The 26,240-nt window shown below is 45.0% G+C and overlaps 1 protein-coding gene across 1 annotated transcript in view; it reads left to right on the top strand.

The window, feature by feature from the left end:
- The window catches only part of ANKIB1 (ankyrin repeat and IBR domain containing 1), a 493,668-nt gene that overhangs the window by 369,637 nt on the left and 97,791 nt on the right, over positions 1–26,240 (top strand). The window contains exons 10-11 of the mRNA XM_029588858.1: positions 13,655–13,743; positions 18,769–18,899. Coding sequence (XP_029444718.1) covers positions 13,655–13,743; positions 18,769–18,899 — 220 coding nt within the window. The remainder of the gene's footprint in view (positions 1–13,654; positions 13,744–18,768; positions 18,900–26,240) is intronic.

A 26,240-nucleotide genomic window follows, 5' to 3' on the forward strand; every position in this document is an offset into this window, starting at 1 on the left:
CCTCCCCCTCACTCTCTCCTCCCTCCCCCTCACTCTCTCCTCCCTCCCCCTCACTCTCTCCTCCCTCCCCCTCACTCTCTCCTCCCTCCCCCCTCACTCTCTCCTCCTTCCCCTCACTCCCCCTCTCTCAATCCCCTCCCCTTTCAGCTCATCCACAACCGGCAGACGGGGGGTGTCCCTCCCTTCCTTGCGCGCGCCGCCGCTACTGCTCCTCCCGCTCCTGCTCATCGCCGCCGCCGCTCCTAAGGACCCAGCGCCATTTTGTTTTTCGGGCACGCTCCGTTCTGACCTACGTGCTGCTCGCGCATGCGCGGTAGAGTTGCTCTCTACTGCGCATTTGCGGCACGTCGGTCAAGCTTCATTTATCTAGTAGATATATATACTAGATATATATAATATAATTTTTTTTTTTTTCAGGAAGAGAAAGACTTGTATTCAGAATTATTTATTATAATTATAATTCTTTTATTAGTAACAATATGACAATTATTACAAGTAAGCTATAATAATTTATTTTATAAGTATAATTTGTATGATCGTAATCTTGTGCTCAGCTATAAGTATTATTAAAAGCACAAAAGCAATATCCCAGAATCAGTTCTCTTATTCATTTAGCCTGGTGAGAAGGTAAGGAGTGCCACGCAATAACAGTCACATGCCTCAACAAATATGCTTGCCTTCTCCAACATTCTCAGGCTTTCTGTACCTCCTTTTATACCTGATTTTTACAGTATCAATTGTGTGTAATATATCCTTGCTCCATGACACCAGGATATATATTTTCCTATGTCTCATTTTACTCATTTACTCCCACCCTTACATCCCTCTTGATTATATTTTTATCATATATTTTCCAGTTTCCCCTTTTTCCCTTTATTCAGGGATACAAAAGTTCAAAGTGAACTATAAATGCCATCATGTGTTGGCATGCATATATTTTATTTCCCCAATCCCTTACATCAATTACGTCAGCATCTGCCTCCCCCTTTGGAATTCTCACTTCTGTCTTGTAAAAAATAAATCAGTCTGGGTCTGCACCATGGTCCTCTGCATAGCTAAGTTCCTGCCTTTTGCCACCCAACGGGAACAATGAGTATTGCTTGTAACTTCTGTTTTCCAGGCTAACCACAAGTTTCCTTTGCTGCTACATCTAAAAATAGTGTCTGCAGAAACAGGTACCAGGGTGAGAGCAGGGCAAGGGTAAAAGTTAGCAAGGGTAAAAAGTTAACACTTTCCAAGTTTCAGTCTCTCCGGGTGTATCTAGATATTCACAGTCTCATGGAATGTCCGACTTTTGGCTCAAACATTTAACATTTCTTCATCAAGATCTGGAAAACTGCAAAAATCAGATAGGCAGAACCGTCACCACAATGGCTAATAATAGGAAGAACACTTCTTCCAAAGGGAGACCCAAGTAATGTCCCCAGAAATCTACTGATGATAATTTCCTTATCTGTTCACTGCAATAGATGCCAATAGAATATATAGGCATATAGACTCTAATAACATTATGGTAAGAAAACAGGTAATTGTGAATAAAGCCAACATGGTCAACCATAAGATAAATCAAAAGCTCAGTATAGCATGGATTAACTATAAGAGTTTTCAATAGCATCCCATACTCTTGACTAATAAATTGCCTTGAAATGTACAGAGGTGAACCATGGATTGATCAATGTCACCATAAAAATTAGCAAACTGCATGCCATCTGAATTGTCATTCCTAGCAACAAGATCCAGTGAGGAATATTTCAGGGAGATTCTGTCACCACTCTTGCTTTGTCTGGCACTAAATTCACTGACTTCACGCTACCGCGTAGGGCTATGGATTCATCTTTTCTCCAAGGACAAGCAAGATGGTAGTCTTCACACATGGGTGACATCAGATGCCCAGCATGCCCTATACCACGTGTCCACACAGGGTCCCTCTCCAGTCTTTTCTTTTTTTTTTGACAGAGCTGTGAACCTCGCAGTTTGTTTGAGCTCTAAAATCTTGGCTTTCTGCCTTTTGGAAAACTTTGATTTTTGCAGTTTTTCATGACCTTTTTCTTTGGTCCGTCGCCAGGTCCCTCTCTGTGTCTCCCCGTAGTGCCCCCAATCAAGGTTTCAGTATTCAGATAAGTTTCATTTTGCGGTCTGTGGTGGCGGAGCCTCAGTGCCAGTCATCCATCGACGCCCATCGCCATTGTTCCATCCTTCTTCCCTTTTGTTTTTCCCCGTCATAGCCACGTCCAGTTTCCGCTGATGCCCCCAGTGCTCGAAGACCATGTCGATCACTGATCCTCATGATTGCGTTCTCTGGCTGGGGGCATCGCATGACGTCCGGGGTTGCCGCTTGTGCGCCCAGATGACCCAGAAGGATGTCTGCTTCAACTCATGTTTTTTGTAATGTTTCCCCAAATGTTATATGTAAACAGATGTGATGTCCTTCGAATGTCGGTATAAAAAAGCTTTAAATAAAATAAATAATAATAAATAACTCGATAAGATTATTCACCTCTTTGAGTTGAAGAAGTCTGAGGCATCGGCATTGGCATCAAAGGACCTCGGAGCCACACTGATGGACTTCACACCATCAACATCAGCGGAACCTTTGGTACTGTTGAGGACGCTGGTGGATAGAGGCACGGAGGCCGACCATTGTCAATCTCCGCTGAACCAAGGATGCTGGGTTCATCAGCCTCAACCTCTGCACCAGGGAAGGATCAGGCTGAGCATCATGGGAAGACCAAGAAGCATTGGCACTGGTTCCCACTGATGATTGGTGCCGGACACGGGGGCACACCAGTTTTTGCTGCGATGCCCCCGAAGTGCCCCCATGGCGAGGAGCACTCATCCTCTGTCAATGCCTGGGGTCCGCAACGGTCTCCACTGGTCCTGATGCCAGTAGCTGATCCCCCCCCCTTGTGGGTCTGAGGAAGGCCTGGCCACTTCCTTCCTCACAGTCTTTGTTGGCAATGGCAAAGTTCTAGGAGGAGGAACTGGAGGGTCGAATCCATCTGGCGATTGAGTAGGTACTGCAGGCCTTTGGTCCTACGGCGCCGGTGCCGCCCATCCTCATACCATTTCTGGCCTCAGTTCTTGGGGTAGCACCGGCTCCCAGCAGGGCACCGAGGCCTCCCCCTTCCGATATGGTGATTGTCGCCAGTTCTTCCAAGGAGGAAGCTCCGCCGTGGCCTTTAGTCCCCCGACCAGTCCCATCTGTGCTTATACCTCTGGATGTAGGCCGAGAACCTAAGGCCCCATCCCCCGTGGCATACACTGAGGATTAAAATGAACTTCCAGACACAACCTGATATGTTGCCTATACATATTACATCTTATGAACTCCAGAGCAAGGCTCTCTTTGGCACAATATGAATATTAAGGAAAATAAATTTGTGATTGAGATTGTATCCAACATGCCCTGTCTTATAAGTGAGGTTCATTCCTGTCACAGTATGCACAAAACAACCCATTTGAAGACGCTTCCCCCAAATGAGACATTTAAGAAACTCATCCAGGTGTAGTGTTCAAGGTAACCAAAACATGCAAACTAATGTAGTTGTTAAATCAATTATTTGCAAACATATTCATTGTGATTATCCTGAAATTTAGACTTATTTGGGGTTCTTGATGCACTTTTTCCCCAATAGTGGGGGGGGGAAATGTTTGTGCATCTTATGGAGCGAATATTAAAAAAAAAACAAAAAACTAACTACAACCCCCCACCCTCCTGACCCCCCCAAAACTTGCCAAAAGTCCCTGGTGGTCTAGCGGGGGTCCTGGAGTGATCTCCTGCACTCGGGCCGTCGGCTGCCAGTATTCAAAATGGCACCGATAGCCTTTGCCCTTACTGTGTCACAGGAGCTACCGGTAGCCCCTGTGTCATAGTAAGGGCAAAGGCTATCGGCGCCATTTTGAATACTGGCAGCCGATGGCCCGAGTGCAGGAGATCGTTCCCGGACCCCCGTTGGACCACCAGGGACTTTTGGCAAGTCTTGGGGGGGCCAGGAGGGTGGGGGGTTGTAGTTAATTAAATTTAAAGGGTTGGGATGGGGAATGGGGACAAAAAAGAACATTTTATGCCCTCCCCTAATTTGCTCCATAAGGTGCACAGATGCCAGAGAACAGAGCCGGTTTACCACATCTTTTTTTTTTTTTAAATTTTCCCGCTCTGAATCCTAGGTGCGTCTTGTGGTCAGGTGCGTCTTATGGAGCGAAAAATACGGTACTTGGTTTCATAATGTCACTGGAACCTCAATATGTTCTCATTCTCTTGGGTCAAGCAAGATGAATTAGCCACACAAATAAATGCATCATCTAACCTGGACAGTCTGAAAGAATTTTGAAAAAGCCTGGAAAGGTTTTCCTGGGCATGCACATGATTTCACACACATGCACTAACTATTTTGTGGAGCCCTGTGATTCCTATTTTACTATGCCTGATAGTGAACATGTTTTTTTCTGTGCAGTTCATGGAGAGAAAAGTTACACTTTTTCACATTGGTGCCGCCATAACTTCTTCAAACTTTCTCTGGTTCCTGTAAATTCGTTAGTTTTTATCAGCATTTTCTTAAGTTGCAATACTTTTTTAATGTGATGGTTCTGCCCCAAGTTTTTCTTTGATAAGTAGTCTCAGGTGGCCTCTGCTTTTCTGACAAAAAATTGAGTTTTGGTTTTGCATCTGTATTTATCACAGTGATCAAAAAATGTCCACTGCCTTCCTACGTTACCTTCACTGCATTTTCAAGATGTCTACTGCTGATCAACCTGGAATTTGCAGGCATCATCTAGGGCTAGTGGGATGTCACCCATGGCCATCATGTTTCAGACACTCATATAGCAGAAAATCTCTTCCAAAATAAGTCCGTACAACTACACTAGCACCAGAAGCAGTGATTTAAATGTAAAGAAAGCACCATTTAGGTGCAGCCGGCAGGGTATGATTTCCCCTTTTTGTAAAACTGTTTTTTTGGTAAAGGAGCTTTGGAACAAATAACTCTCCAGAAAGGAAGGGAAATTCATGAAATTCACCATGCAGGAAGAAAATGTGACAACTGAAGGCTTTTATTTTCTGTAGCAACTGATCGGATTTCCTGCCAAGTCTGACTTTTTTCCCCTAAGCTGAATTTTATTTGGCATTTTATTGTTTTATGTGGATTGTTATAATTTTTGTTTGTTTTTATCTCTGTGCTGTGTCCAGTTTTTGTCATCTACTTTGTAGAATGCTATTGAAAAAGGCAGAATAGAAATATTGAAATCAGGATTTTCTGAGAACCAAGCCTCCAAAAAGAAAATTTCCTATTTTCTATAGGAAGCTTCTAGAACTGTACAATGGAGGTGATCACTCCATTCAAAAAGCTGTCCTCCTACCTTCCCCACCCACCATCACCTCACACTTCCAGCAGTTTGGAACAGAGCAGCACAGCCAGATGGAGAAGAGAAAAATAACTGAAGCAGATGGCATTAAAAGTGTTTGAAAGTCACTTCTCCCACACTTCCAAAGCCCCCACCCTTCATATCAACACACACTAGGGTTGCCAACTTTTCCATAAACGTGGTCTGGACCCTTCAGAGAGGGGAGGGGGTCCCCCTCATTTGTATAAATGTGCATACATTTCTCTTTCAGTCCCTCAGGGCCAATGGAGGGCCCCTGCTGCTCAGCTATTCTCCATGAGTAAACTGAATTAGAATTACAGTATTGTAAATCTCCCATAATAGCAGAATACCTCTCCTCCAGTACATATGTAGGACACAGACAAGCCTTCACCTAACACAGAATAATATAAATAGAAACACGCAGACAAAAACTTGAACTGGAGACTGCAATTAGCCGGATTCTGCATGCAGTGCAACAATGGAAAAGCTGAAATTTTTTGGGGGGTAATAGCAATCAAATATTAAGCATCAATCAGAATAGTAAAACCATACTAGTAAAAAAAAAATAAATATATATATATATATATATATATATTTCAAAACCACTAATAGAATAATATCCGATAGTTAATAGCTCATGTGCAAATTTTTTTAAATTTCCTAAACAAAATATTTAAAAAGAGCAAACACATCAAACACTACACAATAATTAAAACTAATAAGGATTTTAAAAATCCTTGCTCTCTATGCCTGTCACCCTGGGATTGTCGTTGACTGGGGGATATACATTCATACAATATCCTCTTTCTGTCTTACACACACACACACACATTCTCTGTGAAAGACAGAGGAAGCATGTGGTGTCTGACAGACAGGAAGCGCATGTGTGTGACACACACGCTTCGTCTGTCTTGCACAGGCATACACACACACCCATTCTTCTGGTCTTGCACAAATGCTTCCTTTGTCTCTCGCACACTTTATAGGTCCCCATGGGACTGGGCCAGCCAGAGAAGGGAGACAGACACTGTGTAGCAGCAGGCAACAGCACAAGGAGGGACATACCTTAATTTTGCAAAGACCAGCAGGCAGCAAATTTAACTTTTGAAGGCTGCAGTGTTAGCACTTCTCGTGCAGCATTCAGAGATAGCTGGAAAATGACCTGAGTGATGGCCGGGTGAGCCCAAACTTGGCGGGAGAGAGGCAGCAGCAGGCAATAGTAGAAAGAAGTATAGCATGCAATGCAGTGACAACTGTGAGCAGAGGCTGGGGATGGTCTCTTTGCAGGCCCAGAGGACTTTGTCTGCGGTGGGCCAACAGGTGTGCAACATGCGCACCTTGCAGTCATACAGTGAAGGTCAGCAGGGCCTGTCGCAAACTCACAGCTCTCCATTGTCAATTACAGCTTGCACCGCCCCCTATCTGCCCATCACAGTTGTTCAAACCCTGCCTGAAGCACAGCAAGGAAGGAGCTAGGAGCAGAGGGAGAGGAACAAGACGGAGCTGGTTCCAGAGTGCAGAGTCGGCGTGATAGGCATGCGCTCAGGGCAGGCAAAGCATGCGTTCTTTTCCTTTGTGCAGCTATGCTGCCAGGCCGGATATAAGACAGCTGATTAGTGCTACTCTGGGGCTACTTGAAATGCTCAGCCTTCCCCACGATAGACCAAGGGCTTGTTTGGCCTGGCTTTAAAGTGTCTGGTTATCATTCTAACCTTAACTATACAAAAAACAGAGCTGTTAGGTTCAAAACTGATCAGTTGGTCATTCTACCACAAACATACATTCCAAGCCCCCACACACACACACACACGTACTGCCACATACATTCCTGTACCCATCATACGTGTCCATACACACGCACCTACCATCCACACATTTCCTCTTCTCACACATCCACCACCCCCACATATACACCCTACATATGCTCCCACACACACTCACGTATGCATACCACATGGACATATTTTGCTTTATGCCTCCACCCTTCCGTCCCCCTGCTCTCCACAGCCATACACCTCACACACTTCTACACTCACCCAACATGCACACACACTTATACTCCCCTATACCCACCACAGCCCCACTCTCAAATGCATATATATACATCCTCTCCATACATAACTCTGCCTACACATACACTACCCCCACCTACCTACCCACAAACATTTACTCCTGAAAACACATTTCCACCACAAATCTCCTTCCCCTTCCCACACACACTTTCTACGAATCAGTGTTGAAAAACATTCCTGATGCCATACCGCTGCATATTTTCTCTATTCTTTGGGTCGTAAATGATTTTGAATACATGAGGAGTTGTATGTATGATTTGGAAAGTCACAGCACTTTGTATGTAACATTTTTGGTGAAGGAGTAACGTTTGTTGTCATCCCTTTTTAATGTTTCAAAGATTTAAATTTCCAAATTCCTCCTAACCAAATTGTTCTCACAACAAATGTCTCCAGTGTGGGTCTGGGGAGCTCATAGACAAGGGTTTCACATTCAAGGCCTGTGATCCATTCAATAAAAGTACTGTTGCATAAATTTCCTGGAATTTTGGGTTTTGAGTGCTCAAAGGCTTTCAGAGACCAGGTGACTAACAAAATTGGATACAGTCAATTAATCATGTTCTACCTGAACAGGCAGGGAAGAACAGCCTCTAATCTTCTGTGCTTAGAGGGTGTAGAGTAAGGCCATCTTGTCCCTGGACAACCTTTAAAGCTACATTCCTTGCAGGAAAAGAAAACATTCTCGCAGACTAAGTCAGATTTTACACATTACAGGCATGGTCCTTGGACCAGGAGATGGCAGACAAGATATTTCTTGTATTAGAACATATGAGACCTAAGGACCTAAACATTATACCTTACAGGAGAAGGGAGACCAGGGAACTGTGACAGAGACATTTAAATACCTGAAATGTATTAATAATGCACAAAAAGTAACCATAGACATTTTTCATTGGTATGGAAGTTATAGAATTAGGGAATCATGATATGAAGCTCCAAGGGGGTAGACTCAGGAAGAATGCCAGGCAATATTATTTTCATGGAAAGGTGGAAAGATGCCTGGAATATAAGGATGTGTAGGTCAAAGAATGTTTTTGGTTTGTTTCTTTGTTTAGATGCAAGGAGATTTTTTTTTTTTAGTTTGTTAAATGTTTGTTTAGGTTTGGTTAATAAATATTTAAAAATAAATAAATAAAATGAAACAGGGCCTCCCTGAGGTCCTCCAGTCCTCTCTCCAAGAAAGTTATGGGGCCTGAGCTTATCCAGCTGGGTTGATCCAAACCCAGTCAGGGCCTTCCTGGGCTCCTCTTATCCTCCTCCTACCCCACAAAGAAAGCTGCGGAACCCAGGCCTATCCGACTGGGGAAAGCTGACCCTCAGCCAGAGCCTTCCCGAGTCCCTCCAATCCTTTTTTACCAGCTCCCAGAACAATTTGCTGGGGCCAGAGACCATACAACTCCTCACTTATCCCTTCCTTTGGGATTCTAGAAAAAGAAAACTAGCGATCCCCTCTCACTTCTGCCCCACCATAATGCTTTTAAAAATAGTGGTAGTGGCTTACTCCCAAATAGAGATTTCCAACTCACAGGAAACACCAAATATCGCGTATTGCCCTTCGGCCTGGCATCAGCACTTCATATGTTCACAAAATGCCTTTACTAGTGGTTGTGCATATTTTTCCCTATATAGACAATTGACTAGTCAAGGGTACATCTCAAGAAGAAGTTGAAGAATCAATGAACAAAACCATCTGGGTGTTGGAATTGCTAGGGTTCATCATCAGTTACCACAAATCTCATCTGACCCTTTCATCTCAATTGGAATTTATAAGGAGCTCTGCTAGACATAACTCAAGCAAAGGCCTTTTTCCCCAGAAGAAAAGATTACCAAATTCATATCTGCTGTAGAGAAGGTAACAAGCTGCCAAACAGCATGGGGCATGTTGAGATTGTTAGGCCTCATGGCTTCAACAGTGCATGTTACCCCTATGGTACATCTTATTTATTTATATTCCGCTTTTCAGCATCTGAAAGTGGATTACATTCAGGTACTGTAGTTATTTCTCTGTCCCTAGAGGACTCACAATCTAATAGGGTCATTCTTTAAAACACAATAGGCTATTATCGTGTGCATTAGGGCCCTAACGCAAGCGATAACTACCACATCGCGTTGGTAATATTTAAATTCGGAAAAGGGGATGGTTAGGGCAGGCTTTGGGTGGGCAAAAAAAATTTATTTCCGGTACCACTGCGGGCGATAACACCACCTTTTGGTGTGGCGCTATGGGGCGATAGTGGGCACCGTGGCTGCAACTGTGGGGGGCAAAAGCGCACCCCCGCAATATGACCGGCTGCCCACTATCACCCCCCAGCCCCCCCTTTTTTTTTTTTTTTTTTGACTCATCATTCTGCTGTATAATGGCAATGGGATTTCACATGCAAAGTGCCCAGTGGAATCGAGCCACTCATGATCTCCAAGACAGCATTCTCCTCATCCTCACTTTAAAGGAATATCTGTCCTGGTAGCTGAATCTTTCCAGTCTAGTCAAGGGAATTCCCTTTTATATTCTTCCAGTAAAAATTGTTGTAACCATGTATGTGACCAGCCTGGGCTGGGGAGCTCATCTAAAGGGGTTCTGCACCCAGGGCCTCTAGTCTGCTCAGGAAAAATTTTTATCAGATCAATTTCCTCATGCTAAAGGCAATATGGTATGCTCTATAGGGTTTCAGGGATTGATTACCCAACAAAATTGGCCTCACCAAACAGGACACCATGTTCTACATCAACAAGCAGGGTAGAGCAAGATCATACCTCCTGTATCGGGAAACTGTCTAGATCTGGCACTAAGCCATTTCCCCAGAATGGTTCTCAACCACATATCTGGCAGGCAATGAAAATATCTTGGTGAACATCTTGATTTCCCACATATGGTCACCAGACAGGGGAGCAGCAAATTAGATAAGATCTGTTTATCTCGTCTCTGAACAGAACAGTCCTGAACTTCTGCTCCAAGAGAGGGACATAGGTCAAACTAACCTTGAGTGCCTTCACCCTAGATTGGGGACAGTGCCTTCTGTACACATATCCTTTACTTCCTTTGGTGGCAAAGACCTTACTGAAACTCAGAAGAGAGTGGGGAGCTATTATCTTCATAGCTCCCTGTTGGCCAAGACCGATTTTGCTTTCACTCCTGTGGGAGATGTCTATAAGGATTCCATTCATACTGGGGAATTCCCCCACTATTGAGGGCCATTGCTTTGGATCCCTTGCCATCACAGTGTTGAAAGAGTAGCACTGCAACTCCTGAATCTGTCCAAGGATCTGCCTTGTATTCTAGCTTCCAATAAGGATTCCATGAGGAGATCTTTTGGTTTAAATTGGAAGAGGTTTTCCATGTGATGTCAGGTAAAGGCCCTGGATCCTTTTTCCTGCTCTACATAAAAGCTGCTGGATTACCTTCTACATCTCTCTGAGTTTGGTTTGAAGAGCAAATCAGGATTCATCTCAGTGCAATTAACGTCCATCATCACCAAGTAGAAGGTAAATCCATCTCCATACAGCCTTTAGTTGTCCATTATATGCAGGGCTTGCCTCAGTTGAAACTTCCTATCAAGCCTCCCACTGAGTCATGGGAATTCAGTGTGGTATTGATCCAGCTGATGAAAGCTCCCTTTGTGCCATTAGACTCCGTGAGCTGAAGTACCTGAGCTTATAGGTCATGTTTTTGATGGTGGTCACATTGGCACTCGGGAGTGGTGAGCTCCAGACCAGATTTTATACTAACTTTTTCAACAATGGGGTGGTTCTGCACTCACATTCCAAGCTCCTGTCTAAGGTAATGTCAGACTTCCACCTTAACCCATCCATCATCCTTCCAACATCCCAGACCACATATCCCCAAGAGTGAATGAGCTCTGCACAGTTTAGATTGCAAAAGAGCTTTAGCCTTTTATTTGGAGCAGAATAAGAACATAAGAAAATGCCATACTGGGTCAGGATGCTGGGCTTGATGGACCATCAAGCCCAGCATCCTGTTTCCAACAGTGGCCAATCCTGGCCATAAGAACCTGGCAAGTACCCAAAAACCAAGTCTATTCCATGTTACCGTTGCTAATGGCAGTGGCTATTCTCTAAGTGAACTTAATAGCAGGTAATGGACTTCTCCTCCAAGAACTTATCCAATCCTTTTTTAAACACAGCTATACTAACTGCACTAACCACATCCTCTGGCAACAAATTCCAGAGTTTAACTGTGTGTTGAGTAAAAAAAAACTTTCTCCGATTAGTTTTAAATGTGCCCCATGCTAACTTCATGGAGTTCCCCCTAGTCTTTCTATTATCCGAAAGAGTAAATAACCGATTAACATCTACCCGTTCTAGACCTCTCATGATTTTAAACACCTCTATCATATCCCCCCTCAGCTGTCTCTTCTCCAAGCTGAAAAGTCCTAACCTCTTTAGTCTTTCGTCATAGGGGAGCTGTTCCATTCCCCTTATCATTTTGGTAGCCCTTCTCTGTACGTTCTCCATCGCAATTATATCTTTTTTGAGATGCGGCGACCAGAATTGTACACAGTATTCAAGGTGCAGTCTCACCATGGAGCGATACAGAGGCATTATGATATTTTCCGTTTTATTCACCATTCCCTTCCTAATAATTCCCAACATTCTGTTTGCTTTTTTGACTGCCGCAGCACACTGAACCGACGATTTCAGTGTGTTATCCACTATGACGCCTAAGGCCCTTAGAATGTCTACCCATCTTTTTTTGTTTTTGTTTTACCACCACAAACTTGGGATTGCCATTTTCAAGTGCGTTCTTTCTAATTATGACCAAACAGGCCTGAATCTGGTGGGGCAAGTAAAGGCTCACAGTGTTAGGTCCATAGCAGTGTAGATAGCCTTCATGGAGGAGATCTGCAAGGGTGCAACATGGAGCTTTCTCCACACTATTGCTTGGAAAGAGACTCTCAGCGCAACAGTAGTTTCCGCCAATCTGTCTTGCAGAGATTTTGAGATAATGTACCCAACTTCAACAAGGCCTGTTATTTTGGTTTCTGGGATGCCCTATATTTGAAAAGAAAAGATAATGGCTTGTTGCCACCAAAAACAGTTTTTGCTCATTGTCACTGTTCCTTGGTTGTTTTTCCTCATTTTGGTTCGGGCCAGTCTAAGCTAGGGATTCCCCATGTGCGATGACTACGATCCTGCTTGGCATTAGAGAATGCAGCGTTTGCTTATCTGTAACAGGTGTTCTCTGAGGAGGGCAGCAATGTTCTTTCCAATTTTTAACAGGCTATGTGGGCAAAAATATTCTTTTATGCAACTTTTTATAATCTGAGTTCAAATTTGTGTGCTACAAGCAAGTATAATGCAATATTGGGATTTCTTGTCTATGCTATGTTTTACTGTGTGCATGAGGTTCATGACTTGTGTACACGTGCACAGCTTGGAAGGGAACAGTGGATAGCAGGCTGTCAGTCCTCACAAAACCTGCCTGAGGCGTTTGTTCTCCAAGTCTTTAGCTTTCTAGGGATTGAAGGGGCCCTGGGTGGAATGCAATAACATGGCTCAGGAAGTACATGCCCAATAGGGCATGACCAAAGTTTCTAGAAGCTTTGAAAAACTTACATGCTGAGTTCTATCTGTGAAGACTGACATCCTGCTGCCCTCTGAGAGTACCTTTACAGGTAAGCAACTTTGCTTTATAATATTTCCTAAAACAGATAACCTTCTGTAAAGTTTATCAAGACATTTAGCCTGGTCCATCTTAAGGCACAGCCCAGAAGGGAATGCTGGACTCTGGGCATTCTTCTAAGTGGGAGATTAAGAAAGCAGGCTCAGGAGGGAACAGGTAGGCCCTGGGTCCTAGGGCCTGGGAGTTGAAGGAAGATAGATATCCTACTGAAACTGTGAATGTTTAATTTTAGTTGTTGAGGTAAGCAGGCTGCTTAGTTATTGTTTCACTGAATAAAGCATTTTCTGTAGAGACAGGCTGTCCTTCAGTCCCCTTCTAAAGTCCAAGACTGCTTGCATGGCATTTCACCTTGGTTCCCTGGGTACAGACATATTTGCAGATCCTGCCCTGTGTTATTGGTGCTAGATATTCTGGGAGGAAAGCAAAAAAGGCGACTGTCAAAAAAACAATGTTGTATTTGAGTGTTTGAATTTTTCATATGGATGAAGTGGTACTTTGGGTTATTATCAGATGTTAAACTAATGAATCTTAAAGTACTTAATTGTAAATCAAGCATGTAGCTAGTATATATTTTTTTATGTTGTAGGGAGTGCCTTGGAGAGGCACATGAACCATGTGATTGCCAAACATGGAAGAACTGGTTGCAGAAAGTATCAGAAATGAAACCGGAAGAACGTAAGAGAGGGTTTTTGTTTCTATTTATTTTTTTTATTTCTATCGTGCCTTTTTTCATCTTAGCATTGTCATCATTTAATAAGGACTAAATAAAAATTTTGGCATTATATACATATAAAGCTCTTATTCCAACTGAAGAAAGTTCAATTTCCTTTATCAAAATGCACATTTTGAAAGTGATCACCAGTAAAAAAGGTCATGTCAGTAGGGTTCAGAATGTAGGATGATTCTTCCAAGAGCCAGCAATTGGGTGCTCATTGTATTATCCCTGCTTGAGGGATTCATTTAGGCGCAATTTTTTTTTTTTTAGTGTGGATTAGCTCAGAGGGTAAAAAAAATTTGATTGCAGCTTAAAAACTGAACAAATCTAAATTGTAAGGCATACAACAGCCACATACATGTATGTAGCTAATCTGAAGGCCTCATTTTACACCGTTAATTTTATCACTGAAGGCCTAATTTAAAAAATGTGTAGGTTGTCTCATCAGCGAAGGCCCATGTTTGATAACTAGCAGGTATCATAATATCCAGGATTGTTTTACCATCAGCATTGTGTGCATATCTATGTATATTCTCTCTGTATAGATAGGAGAGAGATTGGAAAGCACAGTTTTTCTAAGGGCAAAAATGGCATTGTGTAGGGAGTATATTTTTATAGCTTGTCACCTTTACTCACACATGAAATTACAACTTAATTTGAAGCTTTCCCTGTTGGCTGATAGGTTGACCATTTAGGCAGCATAGTTCATAGGCTTGGTTGCACTGGCTGTCAGTTGTGGGCCAGGTCAAATTTAAGTTCTTGGTAATATTTTTAAATCATTATATGGACTGGGGCCAGTGTGCTTGTGTGATAACCTGGAGAAATAATCACCAAAGAGATGTTTGTGTTTCAAGAATGTAGGCAAAAATATCAGACCACCCTCCTGCCAGTTTAAGTACAGGGTGGCCCATGGAAAAGTAGCCCGCCTCCAATACCAGTGCCACGCAGGCAGGCTACTTTTCCATGGGCCACCCTGCATAAGTAGCAAATACAATTCTATAACCGTAAAATAAGAGACAAAAAAAAGCTTACTTCTCAGCTAAATTTTCATCCTCTCTTAACATATCTTCTGAATTGTTTATGATAACCATTAGATATACACTCCTGGAGGAATTCTGGGCAAAACAATTGATAATTCTGCACCAAAAAATTTAAAATTCTGCGCACACATTTTCTAGATTCTGCACATTTATTTGTCAAAATAACACTATTTTTTTCCAAATTATCAGTCATGCATTCACATACCATCTGCCACACACATGTTCTATCTCCCCATATACAACTCTCTCCCACACACACACTCTCTCTCCCCCACATACACAGACTCCCAGGCAGACATCTACCCAAACACATGGGCTCACATATACGCTGCCTGGGCCTCTTTTTCAGCCATCAGCGGGATGAGGTGTGCTGGCAGCCCCTGGGTCCTCTCTCTGGGAGACTGGGCGGGAACTTCCCTAGCTACCCTTCCTCCCTCTTCCCCTCTCTGCTCTGACCCCTAAACCCACCCTAACTAACCTGATTTTTTTTTTTTTTCCTGAACTTACCTGCTTTCCAGAACAGAAGTAAGTTCCACGCGCCAGCTAGCTGCCGGCATGCGCTGTCCCGGCCAGACCCTGTCCTGCCTCTTTTCAGAAACCCGGCATTTCTGCGCGTAGCAGGAAATACATGCGAGACTGGGCCACTCTGAAACTGCACTCGGCATGCACATGCGGCCCGGCCCAGCCACACGCTATCTCCCGGGATTTTGCACACACCAGGTTTTCAAAATTTGCCCCATTGAGATCTTGTCATGAGTTTCTCCCTCTCTGAGGTAAACATCATACAGTAAATTTTACATACTCCTACTTACTTTAATTCTTTATTTAACTTTACCTTTTTTTTCCCACTCCCATGGCCAGGTTGCTTTTTTTTTTTTTTTTTTTTTTTTTTTGAAATTTAGTCAAAGCACAACAAACCAATCCATATCACGTTACAAGAAATATAATACAATGCATGTCTCAAAACTGTAAGCTAACAATAGCAAATAAAGATGTCTAACATGACAACAGAAATGCGTGGCTTTGCCTTTTTGTTTTTATACCCCATCTCCTCCAGAACAAATCCCCTCCCCGCCCTCTCCCACCAGATCCCGAGACTACCTCTCTGCTGAGATAAATAAGGAATAGACTCTGTATGTGTGACCCTACTGCCCCCTCTTACTCCTCCTCAAGTGCATCATCACTAACTCTGAGCCTCCCGCCAACTAATGTATGGAACCCATGTTTTATGAAAACGGGGAAGAGTATCATGAATCTGGGCTGTCAATCTATACATATTGTACAGAGCAGCAAGTCTGAGATGAACGTTTAGTTTCTGGAGAACTCCAGGCTTACGCCACCAAGCAGCCAACTCTCACCTCGCTGCCACAATTATATATTGAATCAGATGATAAAACTGCTCATCGACTGTGCAGAGATTGAAAAAAAAGTAATAGTAATCTTGGGTTACACTCAAGCATGCATCCTGTTACCTCAAAATTGAAATCCAAAACCATAATCCAATAGTTGACCACTTTAGAATATTCCCACCAAATATGATAAAAATGACCTCACTCCCCACACTGCCGCCAACACCTGTCTGTCAGGCCTGGAAACATTTTGGACATTCTGGCTGGCGTGAGGTACCAATAGTATAGAATTTATAGCCATTTTCTATTACTCTTGAGGAAACAAGATTCTTGCCTGTCATTTGATAACACAAGTTCCAGTCAGAAAGCTCTAGTTGCACATGCATATCCTTTGCCCATGCTAACACGTGTTTAGGATTTATTACAACTTCACCCAGCAATAGTGCATACATTTTAGAAATGGCCTTATGCACTGTAGTCTCTTTGGAACAGTACACTTCAAACTGTGATTTGGTTCTTCGCAAGGCTGATAGAACCCTCTGAGACTGAACAAAGAAGGACAGTTGCAGTCAAACAAACCTGCCCTTCTCTGTAAGTGGATATAGTTGAGAGATTGCTTCAAATGAGTAAACAGAACTCCTATCCCAAACCTGGTCTAGCCTGACAATCCCCATGCGCCTCCAAAAATTAACTGATCTTTCCAGACCCGGGGGAAACAAGCTGTTAAGTAAAAAGGATGAGTGGGGCCAAAGTGAGTGATCTCCTGCTAATTGTTTGTTATACCGCTCCCAAATAGCAAGCATGAGCTGGGTGAAAGGAGATGACAGCTGCAAAAGCGTGGAAGTATTATCACGGGACCAGACAAATTATTCCAAAGAGATTCTGCTCTGTTGTCATCCACAGTTTACATGTGGGCAAACTATGCTATTCAAAGATTACTCGCAGCTGGGAGGAAGCTTAGTAAAGGGCAAGGTTGGGAATCCCCAAACCCAACCGGCGTGTGGTCCGATATAGCACAGCCCTCGCCACCCTAGGTGGCCTTTACTTCCAAATAAATCAGAAGAGCTTTTGCTGCCAGCCCCGAAGAAGTCCGGATGGTATGGCTATCGGGAGAGTCTGAAAGATATAGCAGAACCTAGGGAGAATATTCATCTTAATAACATAGACACTACCCAACCAGGAAAGCTGTAGTCTATCCCATTTTTCCAGTTCAGCGAGAATACCCTTCCACAGGAGACCATAGTTGAGGTCAATAAATTCCCTAGCTCCACTCCTAATCTCACACCTAAACATTTAACACTCCCATCTGCCCATTTGAAGTATAAAGTACTCTTAAGGTCTGAAATGTTAACCCTAGTGTCGGGTTCAAGATTTTTGATTTGTCCTCGTTCATCTTAAATCCTGAAACCCTCCCATATTTCCTTATTTCACCCAGCAAAATAGGGAGTGATATCTCAGGATTGCAGATTGTAAACAGCAGTTCATCCGCAAATAGGGACATCTTGTAGGAATGTACCCTGATACGAACACCGGCAATGCTATTGAGAGTCCTGATCCAGGAAGCAAAAGGCTGCAGAGAGAGAGCAGACAGCAATGGGGAAAGTGGGCAGCCTTGCCTAGTCCTCGTTCCACTTAAATTCAAAGTACCCTCCATTAACCCTTATGCTCACTTTGGGGTAATGATAAAACCCCTTGACCCAGGTCAAAAAATAAGACCCCAAACCCGACCTATGGAGAACTTGAAACAAATAAGGCCAATGCACCCTATCGAATGCTTTCTCAGCATCCACCACCGGCAATACAAATGGTTATGTGTTGTCTCCGGACCCACCACATTATACTGAGAACCCTACGGACGTTGTCAGCCCCTAATCTTCTGGGGACAAAGCCTGACTGATCCCCATGAATAATGAGAGGAGCCACCAGGCCTAACCTGCACGCTAACACCTTAGCGAGAATATTTAAGTCAAGGTTTATCAAAGATATGGGTCTATATGAGCCACATAACGTGGGATCCCGTCCTCCCTTAGCAATGATGGTGATCCCAGCTACATTCAAGCCCTGCGGTAATTGACCTCCAGAGTTATCTAAATAGGGATACCGTGTCAAATTGAAGTCACCACCCATTATGATGGGCCCTTCTTCCCAACTAGACAACGTGGTGGGTAATGCTTCAAAATTTGATCCCTGACCAGTATTAGGGGCATAGATCAGGTTGCTTTAATTGTTGCAAAACTGCTTTTCTGGCAGCAGGTAAGACTATACAAATAGACCAATAGTTGCCTAAGATACTCTTAAGACCAATTGCGATACTGTTTAATTAACATAGTATTAGAGTCAGATTATTGAAAGTTCTAAAATTGCTTCAGTTAAAAAATATTGAAGGAAATCAGATTTGCTGTTGACCCTGTACCATCAAAATCAATTTTCCTGTTGATTTTGATTTATATTGTTTTGTAAAGATTCATTGTTTTTTAATCCAAGCTTAGAAAGAAAATGTTTTTATAATGATCAAGAATTTAGGAAATATGCCATCTTAACCTGCTTATCTGCTTATACAGAATCTTTGTTTTGGTTTGTTTTTAACTGCTTAAAGTTGTGGGTGTGAATGAGGCTTACGAAGATGCTGCCAACTGTCTGTGGTTATTGACGAACTCTAAACCTTGCGCCAACTGCAAGTCTCCAATTCAAAAGAACGAGGGCTGCAACCATATGCAGTGTGCCAAGGTAAGACCTACTGATGGACAATCTGCTTGAGTCTGGTTGCCTAATGCAGGTTTTCCTAGCGTGTAGCCAGATGGACTCAGAACAAGTGGGTATAGTGTGCTCGTGCTAGCAGTTGGAGACTGCTCTGACATCAGCACGGGTACATATACCCCCACAGGAAGTGAAGGCAATTCAGTAATTGCCGTCTCCAAAGCAGTTTGGAGAGCCTGCACGCTCGCTGAGCGTGTTTTCCAATACTACTTTCTATTTTTTCTACTTTCTATATTCTACTTACTAAATTTCTACAGGAACATCGAGCCCCGCACTCCTGCGGTGATACCCTCGGGTCCCTCCCCCAGTTGAATTTCCCGGGGTGATTTCCGTGATCCCTCGGAGGTCTAGGCCTCGGTCCGGTGGCCGAATCGTGGCAGGGACCCAGCCCCTGAGCGAGAAGGGCTTGGGCGGGCTGAGAGGCGCCTCGGTCCCGGCGTGGACCTAGAGGCAGCGGGTGCATTTCCTCAAGCGCGGCGGTGAAGGTATTTCCCCTCTCCCCCCGCAGCCGGAGACCGCCCGGGTTCCAGCCGGGAAGCGCCGAGGATCAGGTAAGGCGTACATCTCTTACTTTTGGTCTCCGAGGTACGAGGATCGGCGGCATTGCCTGTCTGCGGCACGCCGTGGAGGTCGCCATTTTGTCGGCCTTGTTCAGGTATTGAGCGCCCATGATAGGCACCTGTATACTGTGGAGCGCATATTGTATATCATTGAGCGTATATTGCTGACCGTATATTGTTGAGCGCATATTGTATATCTTTGAGCGTATATTGCTGACCGCATATTATTGAGCGCATATTGTATATCTTTTGAGCGTATATTGCTGGCTGCATATTATTGAGCACATATTGTATTAAGCGTATATTGCTGCCGCATATTATTGAGCGCATATTGTATTAAGCGTATATTGCTGCCGCATAGTATTGAGCGCATATTGTATATCTTTGAGCGTATATTGCGGGCCGCATATTCTTGTGTACAGATTGTATTAAGCGTATATTGCTGCCGCATATTATTGAGCGCATATTATATTAAGCGTATATTCTTCGCAAGCCGCGATGGAACATTCGAACGCCCCGGCATCTCCTGCGGCGGCGCCTTCTGATTCCGGTGTGAAAGCTCTCGGCCTCTGCTCAGCATGCCAGCTTAGAGCCACGCACAGCGAGGAGCCAGACTCCCTTTGTGCCCGATGTAAGGAGGCAGTGGGAGCCTCGGGCCAGGACGTCTCAACCGAGGTTTGCTGACAGTTCCCCAGGGGCCACCCCGGATCTAGCGGGCAGTCTCGAGCAACCTGGGATCCCGGGGGACCTGGTACCCCGATGACTAGAGACCGCTTCCACTTCCTGGGTGGATCTCTTTAAGGGGATCCATGTCTTTGTACAGATGCAGTCAGCTTCCTGTCCAGGCCCTGCTGCTGCTGCTTCAGCTGATCCTGCCCCTGGACCTTCACGCCCTTATCGTGGGCACCCGCCTCCGGGCAGTCTGGCTCAGACGGACCCTGATATCTCGGAGGACGAGTCCGAACCCCCCGAGGAGGGGGAGCTTCCCTCTGGGATCGAGCCATATCGTACCATGAGGCGGTTCTTTCCCAAGGAAGATCTCTCCGACCTGGTATCTCAGTGCCTGGCGGAGTTGGCTATTACAGGCCCCAGCACTACGGTACCATCTATGCAGAACCCTCTGCTGGAAGGTCTTCGTCCTACAGCCCGTCATTTTCACTTCCTGCAAGCAGCACAGCAACTGATAGATTTGGAATGGGCTGCACCAGCGGCTGCATTCAAAGGGGGTCGGGCCCTGACGGGCATGTACCCCCTGGACCCAGCAATCAAGGAGATGCTGGCGTGCCCTCAGGTGGACGCCTTGGTGAGCGCCGTGGTCAAGCGCACTACCATTCCAGTTGAGGGGGGGCAACCCTCAAGGAGCCTCATGACCGGCGACTGGACGTCATCCTGAAACAGACCTTTGAAGTGGCAGCTCTAGCTTTGCGGATTGCAACCTGCTGCACAGTGGTGACGCGTTCCTGTTTGTCACAGGTTAGGAACAATGCTCCGGCAGCGGGCATGGAGTCAGCTCTCTCGTTCCTTACGGATGCCGCATCTGATCTAGTCCGTACAACAGCCAAGGGGGTCTCATCCTCTGTTGCTGCCAGGAGGCAGCTCTGGATACGGAATTGGTCAGCCGATGCTCCTTCGAAGACACGCCTCACCAGAATGCCCTTTAGGGGTTCTCTCCTGTTCGGCAGCGACCTTGATAAACTGGCCAGCACATGGGGTGCCTCTTCAATACCTCGCCTGCCGGAAGATAGGTTCAAGAGGAACCAGCGCGCCTTTCCGAGGCCTTCCAGAGGCAGAAGCTCCCAACGCCCCGTCCTCGGCCAGGAACCAGTCCTTTCGGGCCAAGCAGCACAAGAGGGGAGCCGGCTCGGGTTCAGGGCCCGGCCGCGCCTCCCAATGAGAATCAGCCGATCCATCCGGGGGACGGAGCCATAGGGGGCAGGTTAACCCTCTTCTACCCCAGATGGGTCGAGATTACGTCGGACCAGTGGGTCCTCGCCATCATCCGAGAGGGCTATTATCTGGACTTCCATCACACCCCTCCGGACAGGTTTGTGGAGTCTCCGTGTCCAATCCACAAGAAGGCGGACCCAGTTTACGGTGGTGGTTGCAGTCCAACCACACGAACAGGGGGTCGAAGATGTCCTCCCCCAAGTGGATTCTGCTCACCACAGATGCCAGCCTGAGCGGATGGGGAGCACACTGCGAAGAACTCACCGCCCAAGGGCGGTGGAACAGAGAAGAGTCGGGGTGGAACATCAACCGCCTAGAAGCACGGGCAGTCCGGTTAGCCTGCCTGCACTTTGCTCACAGACTACGGAACAAGGCAGTCAGGGTGATGTCCGACAACGCCACCACAGTGGCATACATCAGCAGACAGGGTGGAACCAGAATCAGACAGGTGTCCCTAGAGATAGCCCCGCTGATGGCTTGGGCAGAGGCGAATCTCCAGGACATCTCCGCCGTCCACATTGCCGGAAGGGACAACACCACGGCAGACTTCCTCAGCAGGGAAAGCCTAAATCCGGGAGAATGGCAGCTGTCTCCCACAGCCTTCCAGATGATTGTGGATCACTGGGGGATTCCGGACATGGACTTACTAGCGGACAGGTCCAATGCTCAGGTACCCAGATACTTCAGCCGCAAGCGAGATCCGTTCTCTCACGGGATCGACGCCCGGGTTCAGTCATGGTCTCCAGGGAGCCTGCTATACGCTTTTCCTCCATGGCCCCTGCTGGGCACCCTTATCCACAAGATTCAGAAGCACCGGGGCCTAGTTCTTCTAGTGGCACCAGATTAGCCAAGAAGACCCTGGTACGCAGACATGAGAAGACTACTGGCAGGGGAGCCGCTTCCCCTGCCTCCGCTCAGGGACCTGCTACGTCAAGGTCCCATCCTTCACGAGGATCCAGCTCAATTCTCTCTTACGGTCTAGCCATTGAGAGGGCTAGACTGAAGAAAAGGGGTTACTCGGAGCCGGTGATACACTCCTCCGAGCTCGCAAGTTTTCCACATCCCTCACCTACATAAGGATCTGGAGAGTATTTGAAGCCTGGTGTGACACTCATGGCACCAATCCACATGCGACCACAATCCCTATTGTTCTGGATTTCCTGCAGGATGGGCTTCAGAAGGGTCTCTCCCTGAGCTCCATCAAAGTTCAGGTGGCCGCGCTGTCTTGCTACGGTCCCAGGAGGGATGGCAAGACCATTGCCACGCACCCAGATGTTTCCCGCTTCCTGAAAGGAGTCAAGCACATTCGTCCGCCACTGAAGTGGCCAGTGCCCCTGTGGAACCTCAACATAGTTTTGGATTTCCTCGCAGGATCCGCCTTCAGACCCCTTCGGGCCTGTCTCTCCATTCTCTAACCTTGAAGATGGTATTCTTGCTGGCTGTGTGTTCAGCACGCCGTATTTCGGAACTACAAGCGCTGTCCTGTCGTGATCCCTTTCTCAGAATCACTCCAGAGGCTATCCATCTTCGCACGGTTCCCTCCTTTTTTCCTAAAGTAGTCTCACAATTTCACATCAACCAAACCATATCCTTGCCAACTACGGCAGGTTTGAAGAAATCAGAAGAAGGGCGTTTTCTACGCCATCTCAACATCGGCAGATTGCTGCCCAGATACCTGGAAATGACAGAAGCAGTACGAAAGACGGACCATCTGTTCGTCCTTCACAGCGGGAAGAAACAAGGGGAAGCCGCCTCTCGGCCCACCATCGCCCGCTGGATTAAAGAAGTTATCAGAGCAGCCTACGTAGAGGCCGGGAAGTCACCGCCTCTACAAGTCAAGGCTCATTCTACCAGAGCCCAAGCAGCATCTTGGGCAGAATCTAGGATGCTGTCGCCTGCAGAAATATGTAAAGCGGCGACATGGTCCTCCCTCCATACCTTCTCCAGGTTCTACCGTCTGGATGTCCAGGCCAGGGAGGACACAGCATTTGCGAGGGCAGTCCTACGCGGTCCTCAGGCAGCCTCCCACCCAGTCCGGGAGTAAAGCTTTTGTACATCCCACTTGTTCTGAGTCCATCTGGCTACACGACAGGAAATGGTGAGATTACTTACCTGATAATCTCGTTTTCCTTAGTGTAGACAGATGGACTCAGCATCCCGCCCGGCTGCCAGTATACATAGGTTTCACCGATTCAAGGTAAGCCATGTCATTTTCTTACATAAGAGCGTCCCCCTTTGCCAGGAGTCGACGCCTTCCGGTTGAGAATGCTGGCGGTCTCCAGCTCCTATCAATCAGTCAGAGGAATCCTGTTTCACTATTTCATTGATCGTCAGTACACATATATCCATAACAGCTTTTGCAAGGAAGATTACTGAGTTGCTTCACTTCCTGTGGGGGTATATGTACTACGTGCTGACGTCAGATCAGTCTCCAACTGCTAGCATGAGCACACTATACCCACTTGTTCTGAGTCCATCTGTCTACACTAAGGAAAACGAGATTATCAGGTAAGTAATCTCAACATTTGGTAAGCTGTCACTAATTGCAGTGGATATGCACATAGAGGCAATTTTCAAAACTTTGTGGACAGGAGAAAAATCATTGGCTACTCTTACCTGCAGATTTTGTACTAGTTCTCAAAGGGAAGGTATGTACCCAAGGAAAAAAAATACCCACAGAGATTTGCACCTGCTTTTCTGCAGATACTTTTTCCAGCCAAAACACATGCAATTTTGAAAATGCAAAACTGTATGCGGTTACCTCCTCTGGCTTAACTCCGCCTGGAAACGCCTCCACAAAAATGCTGATAAAAGTAGGCACATAATGGAACATTTATCCACTTACAGGGTGGGCAGTTTTCAAATATTCATTTACCCATGTAAATGGCTTTTAAAAATTTCTCTCCCAAGACCTCAGTGTGTCCAGGCTTACAACCTGTGAGAACAGACCAAAGCCTCCCTCTAGTTTTACTGGTAATAAGCTGTGTTTTAGCTACAGTTAAAAATGTCATAGAAATGTATTAACTGAAGGACAATTTTTAAAGTTATTTACCTGGCTAACCCCTAGTTTCATAAAAAAAAAGTTAATTACACATTGATAACGACCGCGATAACAAAAAGGGGCGTGTTTATGGAAATGTTTAATTTACCACACCAGGTAACTTACTGCTTCGCATAGGTATTATCACATGGTGCGGTAAACTTAGGTGCCTTGCAATAATCTCTGTTTTTCACATCCTGCGCTAAGGGGAGGGAGGGAGAGAGAGACAGACAATCTATAAGGCTCTCCTAGTAGGGAAGTATTTATATCTCTATAGGAGGACCATTTACTAGGTTGATATGTGGTGGTGGTTTAAGGTTTAGGGGCCAGTTTCGCAGGTAGAGTGAGACATACTAACAGCACAGTACATCTTGGTGAAGATTTGACGTCATATGGAGTAAGGAAAGTCTCACAAAGATATTTTGAACTGTTATCTCACCCTAGCTTAATGGAGTTCATCAAGCTAGGGTGAGAGAACAGTGACCCAAAAAAGTATACAGAAAAGCAGAAAACACCTCTTTTCTGTACATCCTGCTATTTAATATTGTGGCAGTATTAAGTCGGAGGAACCAAAAGGTTAAAATACCTTTTTAAAAAAGGTTTAAAAAAATGCTGATGGTTAGGTTAGGAAAAGGGATGCTCAATTAATAAGCATCCCTTTTCCTAACCCGTGGCTGTGCACAGTTTAGGAAAACAAAAGTTTGTAAAATTGAGCATTCGTTTTTCATAACCTGCTGACAGCTACCTCTCCTGGGCAGCCAAGGAGCTGCTAGGGCGCGCATTTGTCCCTTTTAGCGCAACTCCTCATTTAAATATGGTTTTGTGCGCCCAGGAGAGGTGGCTGGATGCGCATTAGGAAAGTGGGCGCTCAACACTGAGTGCCCATATTCCACATGACTTTACTGTATTGGCCTGAATGTCCCAGCTTGTGTCCTACTGTGATCCATTTTGAACACTGAAGGAGCGGGAAAAGTCATTATGCTGATCCTGCAGACAACTGCTTGAATCCAACCTGCAACAGCCCTCAGTCAAGGCAAACCTCTGTCTCTGAGGAATCAGATCACTCTGGATCCTTCAGCATGAGTCCTTAGTTGAAAACAAAGGATTATTTTTAACATTTCAGCAGAGCAAGAAACTCCATCCATCCTGGGCTGCAGGAGTCTGTTATCTGCCTCTTATCCTTTTATATGCACACCTTTTCTTTGGTTCATTACACAGTCAAGCAATTAAACATACTCTTGTTTTCTCCCAAAGACAAATGCAATATTTACAGTGATTCACTGTCTTATACAACTAACACTAGTTTTGCACATTTACAAATCTCAGCAGTTTGCACAGTATACAGGCAAGTTAGTGATATAACTTCATTACCATTTTTTCAAATAATCATAATTAACCCAGTGCATTTCTAATGACAAGTAATATGAAGGGCTACTTACCTTAGTTGAACATACAGGATTTTTTTAAATCATTTCAGCAAAGCAGAATAAATTCCATCCATTCTGGGCTGCAGGAGTCAGTTATCTGCCTATATGATGTCCTTTGTCATTCTTATGACCCCCATTGCTTTCCTAGCAGCCCTTAGTGCATCATTCATATTATGCTGTTTTTTATTTTATTATTTTACTTGCTATAATAATGTTGGATGTTTTTTTAATGTTTCTGTTTATAAACAATATGATTGTCAAACAGAATAATGTCATATAAATCTAATAAAATAAATTCATAAATTTATAACCCTGCAATATCACAAGTGAAAATTCA

Source organism: Rhinatrema bivittatum, chromosome 2, assembly GCF_901001135.1.
Source record: "Rhinatrema bivittatum chromosome 2, aRhiBiv1.1, whole genome shotgun sequence".
Taxonomy (NCBI): Eukaryota; Metazoa; Chordata; class Amphibia; order Gymnophiona; family Rhinatrematidae; genus Rhinatrema; species Rhinatrema bivittatum.